The 27,623-nt window shown below is 41.7% G+C and overlaps 2 protein-coding genes across 2 annotated transcripts; one reads left to right on the top strand and one right to left on the bottom strand.

Moving 5' to 3' along the window:
• Nucleotides 1–4,971, top strand: LOC122002300 (mannose-6-phosphate isomerase 2-like). The gene is made up of 5 exons (XM_042557427.1): nucleotides 1–391; nucleotides 563–730; nucleotides 3,116–3,328; nucleotides 4,101–4,367; nucleotides 4,482–4,971. Exons 1-5 carry the CDS (start codon nucleotides 77–79, stop codon nucleotides 4,800–4,802), a joined length of 1,284 nt encoding a protein of 427 aa, XP_042413361.1. The 5' UTR covers nucleotides 1–76; the 3' UTR covers nucleotides 4,803–4,971.
• A 112-nt stretch (nucleotides 4,972–5,083) lies between these two features.
• Nucleotides 5,084–27,348, bottom strand: LOC122002299 (zinc finger protein BRUTUS-like). Its single transcript, XM_042557426.1, has 14 exons — nucleotides 27,002–27,348; nucleotides 26,177–26,386; nucleotides 25,526–25,720; nucleotides 25,146–25,450; nucleotides 23,836–24,061; nucleotides 23,585–23,753; nucleotides 22,113–23,363; nucleotides 21,838–22,009; nucleotides 21,544–21,765; nucleotides 7,918–8,055; nucleotides 6,339–6,573; nucleotides 6,173–6,232; nucleotides 5,710–5,781; nucleotides 5,084–5,615 (listed from the first exon to the last, which is right to left on the bottom strand). The coding sequence occupies exons 1-14, from the start codon at nucleotides 27,311–27,313 to the stop codon at nucleotides 5,478–5,480; spliced, it is 3,705 nt and encodes a 1,234-aa protein (XP_042413360.1). The 5' UTR covers nucleotides 27,314–27,348; the 3' UTR covers nucleotides 5,084–5,477.
• Between the last annotated feature and the right edge of the window lie 275 nt (nucleotides 27,349–27,623).

Raw genomic sequence — 27,623 nt, 5'->3', positions numbered from 1 at the left:
TGGCTAATGCCAAGCTTCAGAATTGCTCGCTTTCGCACCTTTGCGAGGGGTTTCGATTCCTAGAGCTCGTCTGCGAATGGGGAAGGGGACGGAGGCGGCGTGGGTGCCACTGCGGTTGCGGTGCGCCGTCCAGAACTACGATTGGGGTCGCTTCGGCGAAGAATCCGCGGTCGCGCGGCTGTTCGAGCGCAACTCCGGGGCGGAAGTCGAGTTGGAACGGCCTTATGCGGAATTCTGGATCGGCACGCACGAGTCGGGGCCGTCCTTCGTGGAAGCGGGCGGATTGGGGACGGCGTCGGTGACGCTGAAGGAGTGGATTGGGATGAACCCTGGGGTTCTGGGAGAGAAGGTGGAGGCGAAGTGGGGGAGGGATCTTCCTTTCTTGTTCAAGGTTTCCTTTTAAAGCTAATCCCCTTTTCCTTCAGATCGCCCTATGATTATGACATCCTTTGCAGTAATATATTGCTAAAGCTATTATCTTTTTGTCTTTTCGCATCTCCACAATCTATTCGAAGTTGGGTTTTTGATTTGATATTTCTTTTTGTTGTGTGATCGGTGGTAGGTCCTATCAGTGGCGAAAGCGTTGTCGATTCAGGCTCATCCCGATAAGGAGTTAGCGAGGATGCTGCATGAGATGCGGCCGAACGTGTACAAGGATCCTAACCACAAACCAGAAATGGCGATTGCTCTGACCGAGTTCAAAGCGTTGTGTGGTTTTATCGGCGTTGAGGTGCATAAGTTGTTCCCTTCTTGTCGTTCAACATGTCAATCAATATGCTTTTGATCGGAGGTTTTATTCCATTTCAATTGCATACTTTTTTCTAATTTCTTCCCTTTCTTTCTGAATCTTTTATCAACGATAATTCTTGGTAGTAGTAAAAGGTACAAAGTGATAGCAGCATATTCATTGTTTTTGGCCTTTTCCTTTCGTCCTTGATAAATTCAATTACATGGTTTGTTCAGGAAATTAGTTTTGCCAATTCTAGTTAATTAATTCGATGATGTATGACTGAATTGATTCAGTTAACATACTTATCAGTGCTGAGTGGGTTCAGGATCATATTAACTACTTTATTCCCTCCTTTTTGTTAGTTTCAGACTCGTCAATCACCGCTATTGTTTTTCTAGTAGTTTTATGAGCAGTGTCACCTTTTTGTGCTTGGCTATATGGACACCTGGACGTTATTGCCTTGTGTAGGTTTATTTCAACTTTTAATTAACATTTCCTCCGTCGAAATTTACTTGCATGTACCTTTAGTGGGTTTCCTACTTTTTCTTTATGTTGCTTTAACTAACTTTAATGAGAGTGCTTGGACCACTTGGTTGCTCGTGCCAAAATTACCAAACTTATAAGTTATTGATGCAACATAGGATTGTGTCTTAGTCAGCAATATCACAACAAGAGTGGGGAGGACCATGCAAATTTTTATTATAATAAAATGTGCTTCCATGCATTATCTAGTGATTGGATGAAATACAACACATTTTTTAAAAATCTGATTGGTTTCAAGCTTTATTGTTGACACCCTGTGCTAGTACTAGTGCCTCTTCAATCAGATGTTATAGTGTGTTACTCCATTTTTAGTCTTAGGAATGGTTCTTTGAGATAAGGTATGAGATGAGTTTTTCTTGTGAAAAGAAGTATCAAATGCTAAAATATATAGCTAGGAAGATCAAAAAGAGAAATTCATTGAGAGGTTGTGATTATACCAAGTTTACTTTAGTGAGTCTTCTAGTGAAAATGTCAAGTGCACAATTCTCGACTCGACAAACTTTGCTCTTTGTAAGCCTTGTTTAAAGTTCTCTCTTGTGATCTTTTAATGGATTTGCATCAAATTCAATGTGCTAGATCCGGTAGGAAAGAATATGGCCCACCTAGAGGGATGAATGGACAGTTAATTTTTTTTTTTTTTACTAATATGCACTTTAAAAAAACTATTAGTCTAAATGTGTGTGCATGTGAAAATTTATAGATTGTGATAGCCCAAGTATATAAAACGTGTGAAAACATGAAATGAATGAGACAACAATGCTAACACAATAATTTAACGAGTTTTGGGGAACCCACCTTACTTGCACACTCATAGTTAGGCTCATTAACTCACAAATTTCTAACTTGAATGTGTTGATTAAAACTAACACTTTGATCATTGCTAATCACAAGAGAGGAGTGGATAGATTTCCCTTCTTTTTCTATCTCTCTATTTTAGAATATTGCCACTTTTGTAAAAAGATGATTTGCATGACCCTAGTTCAGAATGCAGAACACCCCTTGACTCCCAGGACTAGTGGCACCAAACCACTCAATGGATATGGGTGGCTAGGCTGTGCAGTAGAAGAGAAAAAAAAATACATCTTAGTAGTAGTTGGTACATATGATAAGTTTGTAGTGGCAATGGATCCCACTTTAGAGAGGTGGGGAAGGAGTTTCAGATTGCACTTGTGTCAATTTGTTGGAGTTTGCACAGGTGCTGGGCAAAGGGTTAAGTGGTGATCTAAATCAAGAGATAGGTAACTTGTGGGATGCACACACATAGGATTGTTGGTCAGTGGGGGCTTGTGCATCTTAATGTTAATGGTAAAGGAAATGGAATTTCCTGATTGAGACATTGTGTGCATTTGTTGTGATAACAAAGACAAGTTGTTGCGTTTGTTTGCTAGTTGTAGTTGCCTAGGAAATGGCAGAGGATGTTTGTTTTTGTTGGTGCCTCTTCTTTGTTTTTGGTTTTGACATCATGATATGATGTAATAGAAGGATGAGGTTTAGACGATGCACAAGGATTCAAGAATTAAAAAACTGGCTGGCCAACACTGTTGCAAGTAACTATTGAGATTTGTTTTACTTTGATATCACTTGATAATACTAGATTGCTTTTCCATATTCGGCAACCTTATGGGCAGAGTAGAGATGAGAGCGAATCTTTATTAAGGATCAAAATTTCTTCAACAATAGTCATAACTCTCTTACATTTTTTTTAAGGATGGGCATAGGCATAATTCTCTTACATATTTTTCTCTCCCAAATTTAATGGCTGCACTATGCTAGTTTATGCATATAATTTAGATTCTCTATGCACATTGTAGTGAATTATTTTCACGATCAACTTGGTTGCAGGAGCTTAAGAATGTTCTTACTTGTGTACCTGAAATCACAGAATTGGTCGGCAATGAAGAGGCAAACAAACTAATTAGTGCTAAAAGCCTAGATGAAGATTTGAACACAAAGGTTCTTTTAAAGTCTATCTTCACTAAGCTTATGTCCACTAGTAAGGAAGCAGTTGCAGATCTGGTCTCTAAATTGAAAGGTCGTCTAGATGTTGAAAATAAGGTAACATTCTTTGCACTATCTTTCTCTAACTTCGGAGTTTTATAGTCAAGGAGTCTTTACTTTGGTAATTGCTTTGTTGATATAAATCTGCATCTGGACAGGCACTAGTCCTTGTTATCTTATACCAAGCTGCTTGATGAACTAGTGTCTGTTTTATTCGTCTCTTTTTGGTAACTCGTGTAAAATACTTTGAAACCGAAATGTCTCACATAGTACTTCATGGTCATTCTCTGGGCTTAACTGAGTATCCTTTTGTCATATGGGCTTCTGTTGCCTATTGCAATTGAAAAATCTCGTAGTTAACACTTGGCACAGTTATTACTAGTTGATCCCTGACTACATTATAGTTTCAGCCATATTCACACACTGGATTACTTGATAACAGAGACAAAATAAATAGCCCTGTCAGGATAGTTACATGTCTGTTGTTTTAATCTGTTAGGCAGTTAGCTTGCATCTCATGTAACCGTCTTCTGATAGCGGTACCTGATTTTTCTACATTCCTTGCTAAACTTATTTTAGCTGTCTTGGAGAATACTCTCGAAAATGTTAGTGGAAATTTTGGCCTTTTACAATCTGAAACGTATTTCCCCTTTATAGAACTGAAGGATGTGACTAGTAAATCAATCAAAACACTACTTGTGATAGCAGGGATGAATAATTGCTTCCAGGAGACATTTCTCATTGTTAAATTTTGATTGATCCAATTGGCATATTTACAATTTTTGTCCCGACATTGAAGATTTCCTGACAGTTCTTTTGCTGCAATTAGATTAGGACGCTAACTGAGAAAGAACAGCTAGTATTACTGCTAGAAAAGCAGTATCAGGCTGATGTTGGAGTCATAGCAGCATTCTTCTTCAACTACTTGAGGCTCAACCCTGGTGAAGCACTGTATATTGGGCCAAATGAACCTCATGCTTATCTATCAGGAGAATGCATCGAGTGTATGGCTGCATCAGACAATGTTGTGCGCGCTGGACTGACACCCAAGTATATAGATGTGCAAACTCTCTGTTCAATGCTAACATACAGACAGGTAAGTGAACTTCTGACTTAGCATTTAACACATTTGCATGTTTAATAGACAATGAAAAATCCATTCACCTGTTTGATATACACACCACTTCAGCACAGTATGACCCTCATGCAGGGCTTTCCTGAAATTATTCATGGGGTTCCATTAAACCCTCATGTAAAGCGGTACACAGCTCCTTTTGATGAGTTCGAAGTTGATCATTGTTTACTACAGCCCAAGGAGTCTGTTGTTTTTCCTGCCATACCAGGGCCATCTATTTTCCTCGTTGTGGCTGGGGAAGGCAAAATGCATATGGCTTCTGAGGTTGAGGGACAAAAGATAGCAAAGGGAGATGTGTATTTCGTGCCGACTCAAAATGAGATTAGGCTGAGTGCTGCTGCCGACGAACAAATTAGCATATTTCGAGCTGGAGTAAACAGCAGGATATTTGATTAATTTGTGCGTCAAAGTTTCATATTGATATAGCTTACAGGGGTATCAACAGTGGGAAGAAATATTTATGTTACATATATAGAAGAATTACAGTATTATTTGTATGTGGCATATTTTCATGTTTGGATGTATAGTTTATCAAATCTGACAATCCAAACATGTACTTCGGTCTTTGAAGAAGGAAAAAGAATATATATTGGTTGTTAAATTCATTGTCGATTTGATATGTCAATAAATTCATGAAAAAAAGTAAACTTATCATTTAGTTTTCGACAAAGAATGTGTAGGTGTGTAAAACCATAGCATATATAATATGCATGAAGAATGAGTTCAGGTTTGCTTAAATAGTGATAAACACATCTTTTAAATGGGTTTTTTTTTCAGAAATAAAAAAGAAAACAGAGCTTATCAAGAAACATTTACCTACTTGACGATGAAAAAAAATATCCAAGACGTGGGAAAAAAAATCTTCCTCAATATCATATGGGCAAACATTTCCTCTATTCTGTCTTGTATCAATCAACATGTTTTTCCTTTTGCACCTTCTTCCCCTGTTTCTTGTGGTATTGTTTATGTCAATCGGTTGACCCTGTGGAATCTGTGCATGTCTCAAATATGTTCTCTTCACTCAAGAAGATTTAATCTTGAAAAATGATGGAAGTGAAAGAAGAGAATTCATCACTGTCTTGATGTGGGACATGTGCTCGCTTCAGTGTTTATTACCCTCGTATTGTATGAACCGCATAGGCTGCATTTGTGGTACAGCCAATGGAAACGAGACGAGCCTTTGTTCCCGCAATCGTTGCATAGAATTTCCTTGTGGAAAACAGAAAGTCGAACGATCAGAATTTCAATTTATTTTAGTGTGCAACATGTAGCAATAGGAAGGCCGAGATGAGAGATGTAAAACCTGGCAACGATCTCTGTATTCTTCGGGAAGCCGTTCTGCAGCCAACAAAGCATCAAGCATGCCGAAGTAGACCTGATGAGAAAATATTACTAATCTGTTGAAAATATTGAAAGACACTGAGCTCCAAACAGCTTGTCGGGAAAAATTTGGAATTGGAATTGGAATTCCAGATTTGTTTTAGTTAATTCTTGTGCATGGAATTATGAACTTTCTAATAGCAAAAGAGAAGGATTTTTATGTCTCAAATAGCTTGGCTTCCCCTTTCATGGTTAAGGTTATTTATCGTTGAAGTTCCCTAATTATCATTGAATTTTTACATCTTGGTTTAGAATACCAGAAAGAGAGCATAGTTCCTAAGGTTAGGATGATAAAAATTCTAAGCTTTCTCAACCGAAATAGTAATCTAGAGATAACATTCTAAAAGAGTTCATTTAACTTGATAAAATAAAATGACAAGCATTACCGTCATGTCTCCCAAAGACTTGCTGCAGATAGGGCAGGTATAGTGACTGCAAGCATATGCCTGTGAAATTCAGAATACAAATTAGCCTCTACCATCCTATAAGTTCTCCGACAGAAGAAACTGGAAATGTTGCTGAAATCACATCGATGTTTCAGGCCAAAGTTACCTGAAAGCAAGATGAATGCATGAAGTGGCCACAAGGTAACGCTCTAACAGGTGCGCTTGATGTAAACATGAAATCGTAACATATGGGGCAATTTGATTCCAGACCTTTCTCCAAACAGTTGTGTTCCACTAGCTTCATACCCAAACAACAATTGCATTTCATGCAGTGAAAGAAATCAATTCCAAGTCCTTGTCCAAGACGACATAAATTGCAAAAGGGGCAGTGATACACGGTCCTGAAGTAAACAAAGCATTTCCATGGAAAATTTCAGAACAATCAAACATTATGTTAGTAGAATACTATTGTTGTTCCAAGGCAAAGCATTTTTGTGAGCTCTTTCTAATACAAACACATAAGTGGCATAGTCTACTTCTAAAGGATAATCTGGTGCATGAAGCTTCTACCAATGCGGGGTCTAGGGAGGATCTATTATATACCGTCTTATCCTACTTTGCAAGAGGCTGTTTCCGAAACTCGATCCCATGACCTAGAAATCATATGGCAACAACTTTACCAAGGCTCCAATTCTGGCTTGGTCTACTTCTAATGAACATAAATATAGACCCAATATCTTTATCGAATCACATTGAACCCTCCATGTGCACATCATTCTCTAATTGCCTGGTATAAGATTTGTAAAATAATCCTTTAGTCACATACGCAGAAGCGATACATACTAGGTTCCTGTGAAATTAGTCTCTCTTAATCACAACTGTCTAATTAACTAGAAACAAAGGCTTACTGCATGTTGTTGCAACTGATAAAATATCAATTTGACCATTTATTCTGAACAAGCAAAATTGGTAGGAAAGAACCATCATCCCCTGATAGTAAAGTGGTCCTAAGCTTAAATATTGCACCAAATGATCAATTGAACAGGGTAATAGGAGCAAGCCTTAATTCAAACCCATAAAATATTTGATTTAGGGAGTGCAAGGGCCACGCTAGGGTTCACTCATTGCACCATGGGGTTGAAAATTGAAATTGTTCAGTATTCGATAGTCAAGAAAACTACAAACTGCAAAATAGGATTGGCAGCAAGGGAATAAATCCTGAAAAAAAATTTAAGAAATTTAACAATAGAATGCACAAAAATACAAGCAAACAATCATATAAAATCATTTATTTGAAGAAAATAAAACATTAATAATTTTTTAATAGCTTAGACCAGTTGTTTTCTAAAGATATCTAACATTTTAAGTATACAAGTTAACATTTTAATAGAATGCCACGATCCTATTTCTGAAAAGTTTTTTTAAAAAAAAAATGAACATTTTTTATTTATGGATATTTGTCATTCTTAGTTGCATAAATTCTTTTAGTAAGCTAGCTTGTCATTTGAAAAACATGTCCTAAAGCATACCTATCATTTCTAATCCTAGATAATAGCCAAATACCAATTTAAAAAGCTCACTATTGACTTATAAGATATGCAACCAATTTTGATTCCAATGCAGAAGAAAGAACTAACATTTTTGTGTTAAGTTTAGATACAAGATTTATGTACCACTTCAATTTCAGGAAAAATGTTTGTGTTTAATAAATTGATAACAAATGTTAAAGGAACTAAGAGGAGTACCGTTCATCATCAAAAAATTTACAAAATTTGCAGAAGTATTTAGCCATTGAAAATTCATTGCAGGTAGGTGTCTTGCATGTTGGGCCAACAGGTTGGACTTTCAAACAGTTCATGCACATCATCTCTGTCACTGCTTTCCTGCAGATTCGTTAGGGAGAAGGTTAAACCTAGGAACATCCAAGCTGCATCAATTCCTGGATATATGCAAGTCCAATCTGCATTACTATAATGGCATGCAAACAAAGAATACACATTTTCGACTATGATCATCAAAAAATAAATAATCTTTTATATAGTACAAAACTACAAATATTCAGGATCATATTGACCAAGAACTAATGAAATTTTTAAGGTTGTAACCAGGGTTTCAGGTATAAAATGATAGCAAGACCAAAATGTATGCTCTAGCTGCCAGACGATACTGATGCAATGATGAAGAAGGACCCCTACTAGTGGATGGAACTTAACATCATTGATTCCAAATTTAACTTATCTGTTCTTAATGGTTTAGATTTGAATCGCAAGCGGAACTTAACACTATTGATTCAAATCTACCTAAGTTATTAATTTCATAAATATTAATTTCCAAAATTGGCTTCCAGGACTGCATGGCTAGGCACATGGCCTTCTTGGATATGAGAGCAACCACCACCGCCTAGGCAAAGCCTTTTAAGGAAAGCTAATATTTATTTCCTTAAATAACTCTAGGTTAACCAAAAAGAATAATCGAATCACAAATTCGAAAAAGAAGAAAACACAAACTCGAAAAAAAAACTATTTTGAAAACTCTAGAATCATATGCCTCTTGTGTTTGGTATTTCCATAAATAACTATATAAAGAAAACTAGTATGATGCGGAAAATAATTACTAGTTATACCTTTCTTTGTAAGCAAAATAACCTCTTGATCTTCTACCGTATTCCTCTTCTAATCTCGGACGTTATGTGGGCAACGATCTTCCGAGACGAGAACCACCAAACACCTTCTTCTTCCTTCTAGGTTTCGGCCACCACAATTCTCCAAGAGAAGTAGAGGTCCGGCCACCACCACCAAGCTCCAAGGGATGCAAGAAACAAAACCTCCTTTCTCTCCTTCATCTCGTCAAAGTAGAAGAAGTAGACGTTGAGGTCAAAGTCAGAACAGTCAAAGCCCCAGGCCCATGAAGCAAACCAATTAAGCCGAGCAGTGGCCTCGTTTGTCCGGTCGAGCATGACAACCCGGTTGGCCCTAGTCGTGCTCGAACGACCGCTCTGGGAAAGCCTGCGATTAAGGTTGAGAGCCAAGCAACAACTCCCGACTGCTATCCTGAGCGAGAGGCATGTCCGATCGGATAAAGGAAAGCAGGGCAATAATTCTGTGCATTACGTCCGGACGGGGACTACCTGGCCAAGCAACGGCCGGTTGGCCGCGTGTGGGTCTAATAACTATCTCATCATATCCTTTTAGGAGTTTATGCCGCTAACAGCAGAGCATGTCCTTTTGGGAGTTTGTGCCGCTAACAACATAGCATGTCTAACAGGTAATCGTATCAAAAAGTTGCATGACTGCTTAAGGAATGGGGTAAAGGACACTTTTTGACTTGTCTTTTCTTAGAACATCTAGGAAAATGTGTCTACGCTTTGAAATGCGTGCACGAACACTATAGTGATACTATAAAAGAAGGTTCCCATCTACAGGCAGAGGTATTTGCAACTTTGTTTTCTACACGCTCTTGCTATAATTCTCCATTTTCTACTCACCGAAAATTGACTTGAGCATCGGAGGCCATCGCCGGGAACCCCTTCCTGGCCCGACACTAATGCCTCTTGTGTTGCAGATTTACGCAGAGTCCTTATCTCGTCAACTTTCTAGCCACATCCCCAGTTTACCATCATCTCTATTTTTGGACAGGATCACATTTGGTGTCGTCTGTGAGAATTTTTACCTGAATCTGAAGCGTGAAGATAGTGAATGTTGGACGACTTACTACGGTAACACTAACGCAAGAAGACTTGGAGTTGTTGATACAAGCCCGAGCGGCGAAGATGATGGAGCAACAACAGATATCAGCCGACCGTCGAGCAGGCGACCGCGCCGCGTCAAGAATAGGCCAACATGCTAAACTTGGAGCCCAAGAGGAAGATTCGGCCAACCGGAAGCAAAGCAATTTGCCGACTGGCATATCCCGAGACGCACCGAACGCGCCCATCCCTTACCACCGCGCGTTGTTCTGCACACCATCATTAAAGCAGGGCCGAGCGGAATGGACATCCAGCTCCTCATCAGATGACGCGCCCGTCCGAGATGAGCGAAAAGGTAAATCACCTCAGCTCAATACCTCTCCCTAGCAGATTAACCAACAGTTCTCCTAGGAGATCCTCAACCGCCAACTGCCACGCCATTATAGACCTTTGACGATCGGGGAATACATGGGAGCAACCGACCCCGAAGATCATCTGATCAAATTTGATAATGTGGCAACGCTCCACCAATATACCGATGGAGTTAAGTGGTTCAAGAGGCTGCTGATCGGATCCATCCATAACTTCAAAGATTTTCGATCGACGTTCCTACAACACTTGGCAAGCAGTTGCCGCCATCAGATGACAAATGCCAATCTATTTGTGGTCAAGCAAGGCCCAAGGAAACACTGCGGACCTATATCAAAAGGTTTAATCAAGTGTCCATGGAAGTTCTATCAACATCGGAGATCTTGATAAGCTCTTTCTCCTAAGGACTTGTAGAAGGTGAGTTCTTTCGGTCACTCATCTAGACGACTCCGAAAGACTTCGATCACTTGCTCGGGCGGGCTACTAAGTATATCAATGTTGAAGAAGCCCAAACGACTCGAAGGAAGTAATTCCTGAGCCAACCGATGTCCTGGAGCGTCGATCGACGCATGCACATCAACCACCAAGGGAGCCTTGAGCAGGAGCAGCACAGCAAAACCAAGAGTCTCGGACCCGTGCAATCCAACATGTGGAGTTTGAGTGGGGGAGGCCCACCAAGTCCCGGTCGTGGACCTTGCTTTTCTTCTCTTATCATCAGATAGCAACGCACAACATCAAAGATTGCTACAGGTTCAAACCGTAGCTCCACTGAGCAACTTCATCAAGATTCCGCCGCCAATCCCCCTCGCTTGCTAGACACCATCACCAACGAGTGGGAGGGTGGCGTGAAGAAAGGAGGCCAGTGACTGAAGAGCACCGACAGCCATATCAACACGGAGACTATCAAAGGCATGCCCGAGCATCTACCGAACGGGAACGCCCGTCGGCTCGAGAGGAAGAAAACCGTAGTAAGCCGACATTGGGATGATTCCCGGAGGACCGACCAGTGGCGACTCTAACCGGGCTTGGAAATCGCACGCCCGACAGTTAGAAATTTACGCCATCGGTTGCAGCCAAGCAACAGCAGAAGGACCAGAAATCAGTTTCGGTCCTCAAGACTTAGAGGGGGTGGAGGTCCCTCACGATAACGCCCTGATCATCAAAGTGGTAATTATTAATTATAATATTCACCGCACCTTTATAGATACCGGCAGCTCGATAAATATTATTTTCAAGAAAGCATTTGATTAACTGCAAATCAATCGGAACGAGCTGCAGTCCATGACGACTCCCTTATACGGGTTCATGGGCAATGAGGTATTGCCAATTGGCTAGGCTCGGTTGGCCATATCCCTCGGAGAGGAGCTGCTGAAGAGGACGAGGACGATGAACTTCATCGTGGTGGACGCCCCATCCGTTTACAATGTCATTTTGGGTCGGCCGATCGACGCTGAACAAGTTCCGAGCGATCGTGTCCATGTTTTGCCAGAAAATTAAGTTCCCCGTAGACAACTTGGTCAGTGAAGTTAAAGGCGGATAGCTGGTGCTACGTCGAAATGGTAAAAGCAGAGTCACGGGCCACGCGGAAGGCTCCATGGCTCGCAGTAAACGCAATTCTGGAAGAGCCTCTCGCCCTGGTCTATGACGAGAAAGAAGAAGTCCAGGTGCATCCCAGCCAACCGAAAGCCACGACCTGGGTGCGGAACAGAAGGAGCTCGTTGACTGTCTAAGGCAAACCACAATGTGTTCGCATGGGCAACGCATGAGCTCCCGAGCATCTCACCGATCATCGCCCAGCATGAGTTGCATGTCCGTCGGACGCCAGTGAAATAAAAGAAAAGAGACTTCAGCTCGGAGCAAAATCAGATAATCTGAGCGGAAGCAAAAAAGATGTTAGAGGCCGGCCACATACGCGAAGTCAATTTTCGAGCTGGCTAGCTAATGTGACACTAGTCTCCAAGCTAGGCAATAAATGGCGGATTTACATTGACTTTCGAGACTTGAACAAGGCCTGCCCGAAGGACTATTACCCACTGTCGTACATTGATCAGATGGTGGACTTGACGACGGCCTGATTTGCATGTTGGATGCAGGTCCCGCTCACCAGAGAAGATCAAGAGAAGGTCAGTTTTATCACGACCGACGGGACCTTTTGTTACAATGTAATGTCGTTCGGATTGAAGAACGCGGTAATCACCTACCAGAGGCTGATGAATAAAGTATTCCGAGGGCAAATCAACTGGAACATGGAGGTATACGTCGACGACATTATGATAAAATCCCTTTGAGTCACTGATCTCTGTGCAGGTATCGAGGAGACCTACCGAACGCTGAGGAGGTATGAAATCAAGCTCAATCCAAACAAGTGCCTGCTTGGGGTAAGGAGCAGATGCTTCCTCAGTTACATCGTGACTGAGCGAGGGATCGACACGAATCCAAGCAAAGTGAAGGCGCTCCAAGACCCGCAACCTCAAGGAGGCTCAACGGCTGACCGGGTGGATCATAACATTGTCAAAATTCATCTCCAAATCATTTGATCGGAGCCACCTATTCTTCAAGATTCTGCGTTGAGCTACAAAATTTCAATGGGACGCCGAGTGCGATAAAACGCTGGAGGAGCTCAAGAGTTATCTAACCTCCTTACCTGTATTGGCAAAGCCCATCACTGGCGAGCCGCTTTGGATGTACTAAGCGGGCGGTTGGCTCAATGTTGGTGCGACAAAATGATGTCGAACAATAGCTAGTGTATTTTTTGAGTCATACATTGAAAGATGTCGAATGCCGCTACACCTATCTCGAGAAGCTGGCGTACGGACTGGTCCTCGCCACTCGTAGGTTAGCCCATACTTTTTGTTGCATCCTATAATTGTATTCACCAATAGCACTCTAGGGCAAGTTCTCAACTCTGAAGCGTCCAACCGGCTCATCAAGTGAACCACGAAGCAAAACAAATTTGGCATACAGTACTAGCCCAGATCTACGATCAAGGCGCAAGCCTTAGTTGATTTTGTGACAGAAGTACAGAATGCCGAGCAGGAGACAACTTGAAAAATCTATGTGGACAGATCATCCACCAAGCAAGGCAACGGCGTGGGCATACTCATGATATCACCATGTGAAGATCGAGTGCAGCACTCCGTTCGATTGGACTATCAGGCCATGAACAACGAGGCAGAGTATGAAGCGTTGATCACCGTGCTGTAAGTGGCTCGGCATGTAGGAGCCACCCGAGTCCTTATCCATTCGGACTCTCAATTAGCAACACAACAGTTGTCGGGGACTTTTGAAATAAGTAATGCAAGGCTAAGGTTGTATGCTGAGACGTTCAAAATATTGAATGCTGGATTTAAAGAAGTAATTATCCAAAAAAATCCCATGAGCGGAAAATCAGTATGTAGACGAACTGACAAAATTGGCAAGTTCCTTAACCCCTGTAGTGCTGGATGGGCCAATCGAGTAGGTATTGTTGGTGGCTCATATTGAGAGGTCGGTTGAAGGAGGGACCTTGAATGACTGGAGGATATCTTTGATTGAGTTCCTCCGGTCGAGCAATACGCCAACCGACCGAGAGCAGGCTCGGGTAATCAAGAAGAAGACCGAGCAGTTCACACTAATTGGAGACCACCTATACAAGATAGCCTTCTCTAAGCCATTGCTCAAGTACGTTGGAGCGGAAGACATCCATCACATTTTATAAGAAGTTCATCAAGACTCCTGTGGTAGTCATCTGGGCGGCCATTCGTTGGCAAGAAAAATCCTACTGGCAAGGTACTTCTGGCCTACCTTGCAGGCGGATGCTGCCCGAACAGTGTCCACCTGCCTCTCTTGCCAAAAAATACTAGAACATACTGCACCGGCCGACGAAAGAACTGAAGGCATCCATAGTGTCATGTCCATTCGACCAATGGGGCATGGACATTGTAGGACCTTTCCCCAAGGCGACCGGTCAGAGAAGATTTCTGCTTGTGGCGGTGGACTATTTTTTCAAATCGGTAAAAGCTGAACCGCTTGCCAAGATAACCAAGCAGATGGTTATCAAATTTCTGTGGCAAAATATCGTATGCTGGTTCAGCGTCCCTCATAAATTAGTCTCTGATAATGGAAGACAGTTTTAAGGACGGAGGCTCAAAGAGTGGTGTGTCGACTATGGTATTATACAGGCCTTCACTTCAGTGGCTTACCCCCAAAGCAATGACTAAGTAGAAGTCACCAACAGAGAAATTCTTAGAGGACTCAGGTCCAGCTTGACCACACGGGAGGAAGTTGGGTGGATGAGCTGTCGAGAATACTATGGTCTTATCGCACCACTCCTCGGGAGGCCACTGGCATTACTCCATTTCACTTGGAGTACGGAGGAGAAGTAGTGGTCCCAATTAAGATTAGCATAGAATCCAATCGGCGATAGTTGTACGACGAGGATAATCCTAATTGGCGACTTATGGAGCTAGAACTTATAGACGAAATCAGAGATAAAGCTACCGTCCGATTGATGGCATATCGGCAAAGGATGAAGCAAAGCTACAACAAACGAGTTATTCCCAGATTAGTCTAGGTCGGTGACTTAGTCTGGAAAGCGTGAAGTCGGTCGGCGACATGTCCAAGCTGGAGGCGCCATGGGGAGGGCCCTACAAAGTGATACAAAAGTTTAACTCGGGATCATACTATCTGCAGGACGAGACCGAAAGGAAGCTCGATCGGGCATGGAGCGCAAACCACCTACAATCCTACAGGGCAGGCTAGTAAAAGTGCAATAAAATTCATGTAAATTGTAAAGCCATTTATTCTATGAATGCAGGAAAGTTTAAACAAAGATTTACTAAGTGTCAAATACTCTCAACCCAATCGGCGAGTTATAAGCGAGCACGCACTCGCGCCTCAAGATTATTAGCCACCGGGTTTAGACCGGGCGTGTCCCAGACTCACGAGCCGCTCGACCGTATTATAAGCAAGCATGCCCTCACGCCTAAGTGTCAAAGACTCTCGATCCGATCGGCCGAGTTATAAGCGAGCACGCACTCGCACCTCAAGATTATTAGCCACCGGGTTCAGACTGGGCGTGCCCTAGACTCACGAGCCACTCGGTTGTGTTATAAGCGAGCATGCCCTCGCGCCTAAGTGTCAAAGACTCTCGACCCAATCAGACGAGTTATAAGCGAGTATGGACTTGCGCCTCAAGATTATTAGCCACCGGGTTCAGACTGAGCGTGTCCCAGACTCACGAGTCATTTGACCGTGTTATAAGCGAGCATGCCCTCGTGCCTAAGTGTCAAAGACTCTGGACCCGATCGGGCGAGTTATAAGTGAGCACACAATCGCATCTCAAGATTATTAGCCACGAGGCTTAGATCTGGCGTGTCCTAGACTCATGAGCCGCTCGGCCGTGTTATAAACGAGCATGCCCTCGCGCCTAAGTGTCAAAGATTCTCGACCCGATTGGGGCGAGTTATAATCGATCACGCAATCGTGCCTCAAGATTATTAGCCACGGGGTTCAAATCGGGCGTAACCTAGACTCACGAGCCGCTCGGTAGTATTATAAGCGAGTGAACTTCTCGCGCCCAAGTGTCAAAAACTCACAAGCCGCTCGACAATGTTACGAGTGCACTTAATTCCGACATCTGAAGACACTTGAGCCACTCGGCCTGATATACGCGGTAGAAGAGAGAATTCCAAATTGTCGAATGAGCATGCATTGATTGACACTTAGAAATTTTTACAAGCTGCTCGTGGAAAATACAAAAAGCTGATGAGAAGTTTGAGAAGGAAACAAGGCAAGGTAATTGAGCACGTCGTCCGGAAGCGACTCGGAGATCTGCTCCCTCTTTATAATTTTTCTTGATAGGTCAGGGAGAGGTAGTCGCCGTCCTTCAGTTGTCAGAGGGTGTCGTCGATATCATAGTTGAAAAGACAGATAATTCAGTTAATGAGCATATCGTTAAAAGCGTTAGAGCAAAGATAATTTACTCTGAAGGATTCCAACCGACTAGGTTCCTCCTCCTTCAACTTCTGGAAAGCCGTCTTGGACGCCTCCAACTCAGCCTTTAGGACCGCCAACTCGACATCTTTTTCATCAAGCTGGAGCTTGCTTGCTGCCTGCAGGGCCTTTCGGCTAGCCTGCTTTGCCGTTAAAGCAGCTTTTGCCTCTTTAAGATTTTGGGCCAAGACTCGAGCCTCTTGTTTTTAATGCCAAGATCTTTGATGACTCTGAGTTTCGGATGGTGGCAGAATTTATCTTCGACTTAAAGTTATGAGCCTACTTGGTTAGCCGATTGAGTTGGAGGGCTTACTCGTGATTCTTGTCTTTCTCTACGTTGAGCGCCTGTTTGGAGCCCAACAGTTGCTCGGAGCTATACTCCAAGTCTTTTTTCAGTTGGGCAACCTCCGCAATGAGCTACTCAACCCAAGCCCGCGAGGTGTATGCTTGGACGAACGGGGCTCGCAACTGTTGGTTTTCATGCTAAAAAAACGCTAGCCGTTGGCAGATTGCCAAACTCTCCACCTAGAACTGTAAGACAGATGCACTAATTAGTTCCGATTGGGGAATGTAGAGAAATGACTTAGTTAAAACTTACTCCAGTGGATTTCTGAGTGAAGCCGTTAGCTAGCTCCTCAGGCGGAAGGGTTGCCGCCTTGGCCTTGGCATATGCCCATGTTTGGGCAAGGGGACCTTGGATGGTTATTTGGTGTCGAGTGAGCACGACTCGGCGCCATTCGGGCGATGCCACTCATCAGTGGGCAAGCGAAGGATGACCTTGATGCTTCGTCGGCTGCTCGGGGCTGATGGCTCTGAAGTGGCGGGGCTCTTGGACTTGGACATGGGGGAGGAGCGAATTATGGATACTTCGTCGGTTGGGCTAGTGGGTGGAAGCGGCTAGAAGGCGACCGACGATGCACATATCGTCCTGGCTGGCAGCGCGGAAAAAGAAGGTGTCCGATTGGAGGATGGAGGGGTAGGTAAGGCAGTCTCCCTCTCAGGGACTACCGAAGATGAAGTTTCGCCCCACTCGGATGGATGATGAAGGTTGAAGGAGCAGAGGGTTGGATGGCTAAAGTTGCTGAGCGGGAAGAAGCCTCCGCCTGGTGCCTCTTGCGGCGTTGGATTAGCGGCTCACCGAAAGTGGCCAACTCCGAAGGCATCGCAATCGGTGCCATAGATTGCCGCTCGGGGGATAGCTTGCCAGTTGTGGCCGCGACATCGCTAGCTGCCACCTAACTTCCGCCTGCTTCGCCGGTCGGCTCTTCCAAGTGCTCGACCTTCAACAAGCCTCGACTCTCCAGCTCGGCGATGCCTTTGACATTGATTTCTGCATCTGCAAACCTGCTCTTGTCGCTCAACTGTGCCCTCAACATGATTTGGGTTTGCAAGAAAGGATAAAAAGTCAGTTAGATTCAAGGACGGCGGGAAGAAAAAGGACATACCTAGGGAGAGGGGCAGCCGCATTTGAATAAGGCTTAGCCCAAACACATATGTGACCCCCTCCAATAACAACCAGTGTATGTGATATTTCTAACTGGCTAGACTCGCAGCTGCTTGAAGGTAGTCTAACCAGCCTCGATATCGACCGACCGGAGGAGACTTCGCCAACTCTATCTACCAGATGGTCGGGAATTCGAGTCGGACGAGGAGACGGACGTAGAAGTACTGCTCCCTCCAATGCTTATTTGAGGAAGGCATTTTATCGAAGTAAACGACGCCCACTAGGGCTTGAAATAGAAAGGTGCCCGACTTGGATAGTTTAGGGTAGTAGAAATAATGAAACACGCGGGGTACCAAAGGAATGTCGTGTAAGCGGAACAGTATCACTACCCCGCACAGCAGTCTAAAAGAGTTGGTTACTAATTGATACAAAGAAATATGAAAATATTTACAAACTTCGGAGAAAAAGGGGTGAATGGGAAAGCGTAGGCCGGCTAGAAACTGATCCTTAAAAAATGACAGAAAACCATCGGGAGGCGTATGAGGGCGGTCGTAGGTAGATGGAATGACAATCTTATAACCCTCGGGGAAACAATATGTTAGCTGCATCTAATCATCCTCGTTGCTGTTGAACTTAGATTTGATGGAGGTGTACAAGAGCCCGAGGACAGCTGGGGGAGGATGAGGAGATTCAACCATAAAGCAGAGAAAGGGAAGGAAAATAAGGATTCAATGAGAAGAAAGGACTTACTGCAAAAGAAATCGCCGACAAAGGCTGTGGACAAAGAGGAGAAGGTAACAGTGAACGCGAGGAAAACGATAGGGTAAAAGAAAAAGATGGGGTTTAAAAACCTAGAGGGCGATTGTTCTGAGTCGTTCGATCGAGGGCTTTGGAAAATGAGGATTCATCGTGACCATTGAATTCAAAAAGGTTGTTGTCACATCAAACCCAAATAGTCGTCTATCACATCACTACTGCGGTGACATTCAAAGGCGACACGTGGCATTGCCATTAATGAGGAGGCGGGAAGCATGATTACAGGGTATGACCAAGCGTGCTTTGCATTAATGGGTGAAGATCTAAATGATTTTCGAGAAATTAGGGTGATGACGACAGCAATTAAAGGGCATTACAGTCAGAGCAGAGATTAGCAAGGAGCCAGAAAATTGGCTAAGTGTTGTGCACAATTGAGCCCAACGACAGCTATAAACCCTTAAGTCAAAGAATGTTGAGAGCCGAACTACGACTATAAACCCTTGAGTCAAAGAACAATGAGAGTCGAACAACGGCTGTAAATCCTTGAATTAAAGAACATTGAGAACCGACCGACGACTATAAACCCTTAAGTTAAAGAACGTTAAGAGTTGAACGACGGCTATAAACCCTTAAGTCAAAGAACGTCGACAACCGAACGACAACTATCACCATTGGAGCAGTAGACATCATAGAACGACAACCCTGAGCCCAAGCACGACCAGTTGGGAAGAAAGAATGATAGGGCACACTAAATGTCCAGTCAGTCGGACTTGCAGCCTTCTTCGACTAGACTTGAGGGGGAGACTCGTGATGCGGTAATGAAGAGGGACCCCACCAGTGGGTCAAAGTAGAAGAAAAACAGTCGATATGGAGGTCAAAGTCAAAACAATCAAAGGCTCAGGCCCATGAAGCAAACCAATTAAGCCAAGTGGCAGCCTCGTCTGTCCAGCCAGGCATGACAACCCGGTCGGCCCCACTGTGCCCGAACAACCGCTCTAGGAAAGCCCGTGATTAAGGCTGAGAGCCAAGCAACAACTCCCTCGGACCACTACCCCGAGCGGGAGGCATATCCAATCGGACAAAGGGCAGCCCTCCAACAACAGTACAATCGAACATAAAGCAGGACAATAATTCTATGCATTACGTTCGGACGGGGACTACCCGGCCGAGCAGCGGCTGGTTGGCCATGTGTGGGCCTACTAACTATCTCATCATATCGTTTTGGGAATTTGTGCCACTGACAGCAGAACATGTTCAGCAGACAAATCATACTTTAAAAGCTTCCTGTCACATCATAAAGTTGCATGGCTACTTAAGGAATGGTGTCAGAGACACTTTTTACTTATCTTTTCCTAGGATGCCTAGGAAAACGTGCCTACTCTTTGAGATGTGTGCATGAACACTACAGTGACACTACAAAAGGAGGTTCCCATCTGCAAGCGGAGGTATGCGCAACTTCGTTTTCTACACGTTCTTGCTACAGTTTGTTTTTCTATTTACCAGAAACTGACTTAAGCGTCGGAGGACTATTGCCGGGAACCCCTTCCCGGCCCAGTACTAACGTCTTCTGTGTTGCAGGTTTACGCAGAGTCCTCATCTCGTCAACTTTCCATCCACATCCCCTGTTTGCCATCATCTCCGTTTTCGAACAGGATCAAATACCAAATCATGGATAAATGTTATTATGTCCTCCAAATCAACAAAGTTTCAATTGTACTGACTGAAACAAGGCTTGCACAGGCCAATATCATCCAGAATCGACTGATATAAGAAGATTTTATTACCATGATTCACTCTTTGATGTCATTTGCCGATCATGAGTGGAAAGCATACTTTAAAAGAGAGGGGAAGTGACAAAGCACCAACTAGAAGGCCACTATACCTTGTACTTGTGCCTGTTCTACTCCAATTGTGATAGTCCCCATTGATTAATCAAGATTTATTTATGGGCATGTGAAAAAATTAGTTCTGATATCAGAAATTCTAAGAGAATTACTCAATTTGGGCTTTAAAAGTTATGAGGTTATGCTAACTAGAATGCTATAAGAACCAATGCCCTCGAATAATGCACACTACTCATTTTGGTATGAATAAGCTATGCTTATTAGTCATTACACTACCTAATTTTGGTATTAATAAGTATAATCATTAGTTGAGATACTTTTTACATTGTTGTAACTTATTACTCCAAACTTTTAACTCAATTAACTCAAATGATTTTCTAATTGCTTTTGGACTTATATTTAGGAAGTAAATGAAGAGGCTATAAGAGACCTTGGCTATATTTAGAGATAAGCATGCTATTTTCAGGTGAAGAGGACTAAACACTTGTATTGGGAGGCATTTGAAGCTTTGACATGACACTATACTGAAACCATGAACAATACTTTAAGCATAGATTAGAAATCAATAAGATACTATTTCTCCTATTCAAGCTTTAGTTGTCCCAAATGCATGAATGAAGTTGGTTGAATCGTCAGTGGTTCCACTGAAACCCACATGCTTTTCCCCCTCAACTTTAAGTGTTCTTACAGTGATCTTCATCCAAATATTTTTCTGAACACAAAAAGAGGTCCCAAATAAAGAATAGAATTAATTAACTTAAATTTGGTAGTTAAAATTTCTGATCCGTGTCCTCTTTCTGGTAGGTTTCAGTTCGATAATCTCTTTGGAAGAATTCCACTCACAAAACACTCTCCTGTTGGGTCTTACAAATATGCTCCATAACTTCGATGTACCAGTTCCAGACCAGCAGAAACTATCTCCCACTGATATACTGCAAGAAGTCATGTGGTAATTTTTCAAAACCACAAAATAGTTTTTTTTTTCTCTTCAAAACCATAAAATTTCTAGAGAAAATTTATTTTCACCTTACATGGAACAATAGCTTATGTCCAAATTGATCATGCATATGAAATGAAATAAAAAAAATTGTTTCCTTGTTTGATTGCTGTCAAACAACTAATGTGCATTGATGAAAAAGATGGGAAGTTAGCTTAGGCCTCAACAGCCAAAAGGTATCTATACATTTTGCCAAGGGAAAACATTAAAAAAATTTATAACCAACAAAGCACTAAGAAACCAACCAGAAAAGCAGTGAGTGGTGTTTCTGAGACATCACCTTTAAGATAGCAAATAATTTACCTATCCATTGTGTGGTCACTGACATTGTCATGGCAGAACCTGCATGTAAAGAGCTTCTTACAACAGACAGCAAGGACCTTGCAGTTTCTTTTATAGTGCTCGCAACCAAATATCTCTTGCTCTACATTGCGATATGCTGGTGAGCATCCAGGGATATCTTCATCTTTTCCATCTTGAGTGGCAGATGAGTCTGGCAGTTTCTGTTGAGCAGCTAACCAACGACTGCAGCAATCAATACAAGGGTCAAAATAGGTAAATACAAGGTATCGAAATAATAGATTGTACAACAGAAACCTTGTCATTAGATTCTGAATAAGATATGCCTTTCCTCTTGGATCAAGTGTTGGGTCTCGAGAAACCTTTCGTATCTCTGCTTCCAATTCGTTTTGATTCATTCGAAAAATATCCTTCCAACCAGGCTTGAATTTCTGATCATTGTGGTCACAATGTTCTTGCAGTACGGATCCTAATAGAGTGTCACAAATACAAAGAAGAAAAAAATATCTCATTTTTATTTATATTTGTCAAAAAAATGGCCATAGTTCATATTCTTAATGTACAAGACAAACCTTTTGGAAGATTGGTTGCCTCTCCAGATGGTTGTGAAGAACATACAGGCCTCTCAATCCACCATTCACTTAACCACTCATTGAACATAGTGTTTTTGGTTGCTTCCCTCCATGTTTCCATCATCATGTCTTGCTCCTCTTCTGTCAAAGCAGAAGTTACCCAAGGTAACATTGACTGAAGAATTTCTGCTCCAGTCATCCCAATTATGCGCCCAACTATTTTTTCCTGCTCTTCCACAGAAAAGTACTTGTCAAACAATGGCCAGAGTTCAAGTTCTTCCATATAAACATGTTGGTCCAAAGTAACTCTTATAGATCTGCACATGCTTCGAAGCTTGGTGGCCAGCTCATTGTGCTTCCTCGCCCAATCAATATCATTGACAGAATAAAGGTAGTGCTTTCCAATATTCTCAGTTTTCTCATAGGTATTTGTATTTCTGTCATGTAGTAGTGAAAGCTCTGAAAGAACTGCAGATATCTCAGCAAATAGTTTCTCCTCTTGTTTGTGGTCCAGAATATAGGAGTGGCTGACATTGTGAAGAGCTTCTCTTGACTCTAAAGCTGGAAAAACAATCCTATCTTCAGCATTACTGTGAGCATTGTACAGGCCCCACAACAAACAAAATTTACCACTAAATTTCCAGAGAAATGCCTTGTAGTCATCACAATTTATAAGCTTTTCAGACTCTGTATCCAGATATTCTAAATCCTTACGGATTGCTTTATGAAACTTAAATATACTATCAATGGGCCTGAATGGATGGGGAACATCTGATAAGATGGTCTCTGTCTCCCTGGAAACGAGACTTAAGTTTATATAAGGAGTACAAGAATTGGAAGACATGGAAAACTGAGATTTTCTAGCGAAGGAACCTACAGCTACAGTAGGGTTGGCGACTCCTAATTCAGGAGCAAAGCAAGTTTGTCCATTGCAAATTTCATTTTGTGCAACTGAAAAATCAGAAGATATGAGGACACTATTGTTTCTATGAGACTCTAAGAAACTACATTGGCGAACAGGACCCTTGTCATTTTCTCTTTCTACAGATGGCAACTTGCTTGATGGAGGAGCAAGGGAACAAACTGTTTGACTGCTGTCTTCCTCTATCTTATCCTTCTCTTCCTGACAGACACCCTTTGCTACCTTTGATGACAAACATATAAATCTTCCAGATCTGGATATACTGAGAAGATAGCCCTTGCATGCCCAACCAGAAAAAAGAGTAACCAGTGCAGTCTCAGATGATGATGCTGCAAAATAATAATGAATATATATATATATATTGAAAGAAAAAGATGCATAAGAAACAGCTTCAACAAAATGTCTCAAGCATATAAGTTTTACAAATATAATCTGGTTTTAAAATGTGCTAAATGGCAATAATCCTCACTTGAACAGACTGATAAGTCATCTGCCTAAAAGTATCATTTGTTTTACATGCATCAGAGTATTAGAAAGGATGAAATAAGACCTGCCAATTTCATGTTCTGGAGAAATGAGTTTGCTTCCTCTTCGCAAAGGGTTGCAACTAACCAGGGTAAAACACGCTCAATTAGTTTCAGAGGCATTACACATATGCTCTGATAAACAATCTCCCGTTGCCTTTCTGTGGAAAAGGACACCCTTGCTAGTGGAAGCACCTATAAGAGCAAAAGTTTACACCACTGACATCATGTTAATGATATCTTACAAAAGTGGCCTTGTCAACATATTGATATATACCTCAGCTTCCTCAGCATTGAAATGCTTTTGAATAGTGTCCATAATTTGATCAGCATGTGAACAAAGCTTTGAACAAAATTCCGTGGATAATGAATTAGCTCCACCTTGTTGAATATGCTTGATTAGAAATCTAAGATTGTTAAACTGCTCCTTTTCCACAGCATGAGCTTCCACAAATGAAACTGGCATATCCACTGCTGGAAATAAAATTTGATCTTCAGCTATACTGCAGACAGAATTCCACAATTATTAGTAAGGAAAAGGAAACACCATGAAGAAAGTCCCAACTATTTAGGCTACGTTTGGTGAGGGGTAATTAGCCTTGTAATGTAAACAATATTGATTACTTTATTTGGTACAGTTTTCAAGCTGTAATGTAATATAATGTAATCTAAATTACCAAAGATAATAAAGTTTTGTAATATGGATTACAAAGCCAACAACATATAATCCAATTATATTCCAAGATCAATGTTTAATTAAAATTTAAATGTCAAATATACCCCTAGTCCATTTCCTGCACCAACCGATCGATGCCGCTGGCCGCCGCCGGTCACGCAAGCTCGACCACGGCGGAAGTCGCAGGATATTTTTATCATTTTATAATAATATGAATTACATTCCTTTTAAAAAAAATAATGACCACTAAATAAAAGAATATAATCACCCTTGTAATCAAAGATTACATACATATATATATATATATATAATATATAACTCTTTCACCAAACGTAGTAATGTAATATTAATTACATTACATTGCATTACAAATTTTATTACATTACACGCTTGATTACATTACTCCTAATCAAACATAGCCTTAGGGTTTAGTGGTTACATGGATCTTGCCTTTCCATTGAACTCTAGGCAAACTTATATCACTAGTAATATTTTAATCTCTCAAATAACTTTTAATTACATTATTTAGAATTTTATTTGATGTCCCTTTTTCTTTCACCGTTTCAATTCAGTTTGACCAGCTATCAGAACTTGTTGACTTTGGAAATGTTTATACCATTTTAACCTATTTTCTTACATTCTAATTACAGAATTACACCTAATTGCTCCCACAAATTAATCCGGTTTTAAAAGCAGTGCCCTAGTGATTATCAGAAGCATCTAGCATGCAGAAATATGAACAAATATATTTAAATAACAGGATATTGTAATGCAGTGGTTTAGAGTACATGTGGCCATGCGGGTCTTAACTCTTTGGGGTCGTCATCTTCTACAACTAGATGTCACTAGTGACTACGAATATTTTTCTTTAGAAGAAGGAAGGGTTATCATAACTAACTAGAAGGCGATACCTGTGATAAATACATACATCAGCAACAAATTCAAGCCTTGAATAGAAGGTTGATAGCTCAGTGAAATCTCGAGTTAACTGTATTTGCCTTGCTTCTTTTGCAATGTCATCGACCTCCTTTTTGATAGCATTATGCCAGTCTAATATTTCATTTATTGGATAAATTCTGGGTGAGTTGAGATTATAGTCTGATTCTGCATATTTTCTCTTCCTGGTATTAGAATAATTGACACAACTCAAGAGAAAACCATTTTGCCTCGTAGTCTGTTTTTTCAAATGTTTCCCTTTCATCCAAGTAAATATGACCTGATTCATTTGGAGCCTCAGACTTCAATTTAGATAACTAATAAAAAATTTGTGATTATGGAATCACATTCTTACCTGCTGAAGAAGCTTGTCTTCAGGTACTACTTTGTATAAACATGTTATCATATCCTTATGTTCGTCTGGTGAAACAGAAGAACAAAGCCACGGAAGGAATTCAGCCATTATGTTCACAGGGATGCTACATAAAAAATGCCAAACCAAATCAGCCTGCTCTTTAAGTGAGAAACTCTCGACAAGCAGTGGAAAAACCTGAAACAAAAACAAGCAATTTGGAAGCATGCAAACTGACATCAAGTGACTGATATATTAAAAATGCACTAATGTAGGAATTGTTAGACAAAAAGTAAGATTTGCATGTCAAGACCAGTTGTAAAAGAACCAATTCAATATAATTCACAATGGAGAAACTTTTGCAACTAAAACAATTATTGATTTGAGTGAAGAAAATCTGGACAAGACACCTAGATGACAAGATAATTCAATTTTTTCTAACATATGAAACTTCAACATACACTAGAGTGTAGCAAAACACGAAAAGTCATGTTGCACATATGACAACTGCTAGCTACTCCAGAACCTCAATGAAAGCAACTTTCTTAGAGCTTCAGTATACATGGTTCAGCCAAGAAATCAATAAGAACTACATACAGACTGAACAGAAAGATAAAAAAAATGCATCAGAATTATACAAGAAAATAAGCAAACCTGTTGCTCCTCCTTACACATGTGCTGCGTCAGTGATGCTTGTATAGCACCAGTGTATGAGGCAATTTCTCTTCTAACACTAGCATCCTTATGAACATTCAAGTCCAGCAGTCTAAATAATTGTTCAAAAAGGCCATGCTCCCCCTTGTGTTCCAGGCAATATGTTTGTGCTACATTCTTCACACGTCTGTCAAGAGCTGGAAAAATGACCTGCAATTCAAGAAGTTTTAGATAGCTAACAGTGATAATAAATACAGCAATGTATTTATGCACACACTTTTTCTTTAGCGGCAATGCCTGAATCAAAGGAGCCAGCTAGTGCAGTTATGGTATCATCTAAATTTAAAATTTTCAACTCCAACTTTGATACTAATGCAATCTACAGTGAATGCACAATACAAGCCAGAAAATGGCGAGGCAGAAGCTTATCTTAATACAGAAACAGCGAGCTAAAAGATACTTGTTAATAGAACACCAAAAGTAGCCACCGTTAATGGCCACACACATATCATTGCTCATCAAACCGGACAGTCCTGCCAACAATATCCTTTAACTCAGTCAAAAATATTTCCTCAGTTAATAGAGGCCAAATTTATGGACAGATTCGATGCTCTATAAGGAAAATATAGCTGTCGAGCATAAAAACATGGCTGCAACCAAATCGAGATGATAGACTACAAGTTTCCTTAACTTACTCCAAGATTCTTGAATCCCGTTAGAACTATGATTGTAGGAATTATTGAATAAGATTCTAACCGCATTACCAAAAAAAAAAAAAAAAATCCACACATTAACCTGATTCATCAAAAAGGACCAAGCGAGTACCTCGTCCTCCGCATTGGAGTGGTGCTGGTACATGGCGAAAAGGAAGCGGCAGCGCCGTGATACGTCCTCAACGTCCGCAACGCCATCAGTGGCAAGATCTACGGCGGCACGGTGGAGACAATCAAGTTCGGATCGAATCGCCTTGTGGAAGCAGAGAAAGAAGATGAGCGGCGAGGACCCTCCTCCCGAGCTCCTCAGCCTCTCAAGCAAAGAACGGGAAGAAGACGAAGACGACGACGACGAAGATGAAGATTCCATTATTTCGGACGGCCTTTCCTCCTCTGCCGCTGCCGTTGGCGTCCTCGTCGACATCCTCGCTACCTAACTGGGAAATGAAAAAGGCTCCTTTTTTCCGCATTAACGACGATAAAAACCGAGCCAGCGACGCAAGCACGAGGTTTTTAGAGAGCGTGGCTTACGTCTGACCTCTACGAGACGAATTACGCAGCGCCGGACCCAGTTTGCTCATTCGCCACTCCTTCGGTTTCCCGCCGGTGCAAAAGCGGGTGGGCCAAGCGGGTTCGTTTCTCCCTGGACCATCCGTACGCCAAAACGGAGTTCTTCACTTTCTCAAATAATCTGAACCGTTCGATGGAGCACAGTACGAATCCTGGCCTTACAA

This window comes from Zingiber officinale, chromosome 7A, assembly GCF_018446385.1.
Source record: "Zingiber officinale cultivar Zhangliang chromosome 7A, Zo_v1.1, whole genome shotgun sequence".
In the NCBI taxonomy this organism is placed as follows: Eukaryota; Viridiplantae; Streptophyta; class Magnoliopsida; order Zingiberales; family Zingiberaceae; genus Zingiber; species Zingiber officinale.
Note: the sequence above shows the minus strand (reverse complement) of the source record. Positions and strands in the feature narration are given on the sequence as shown.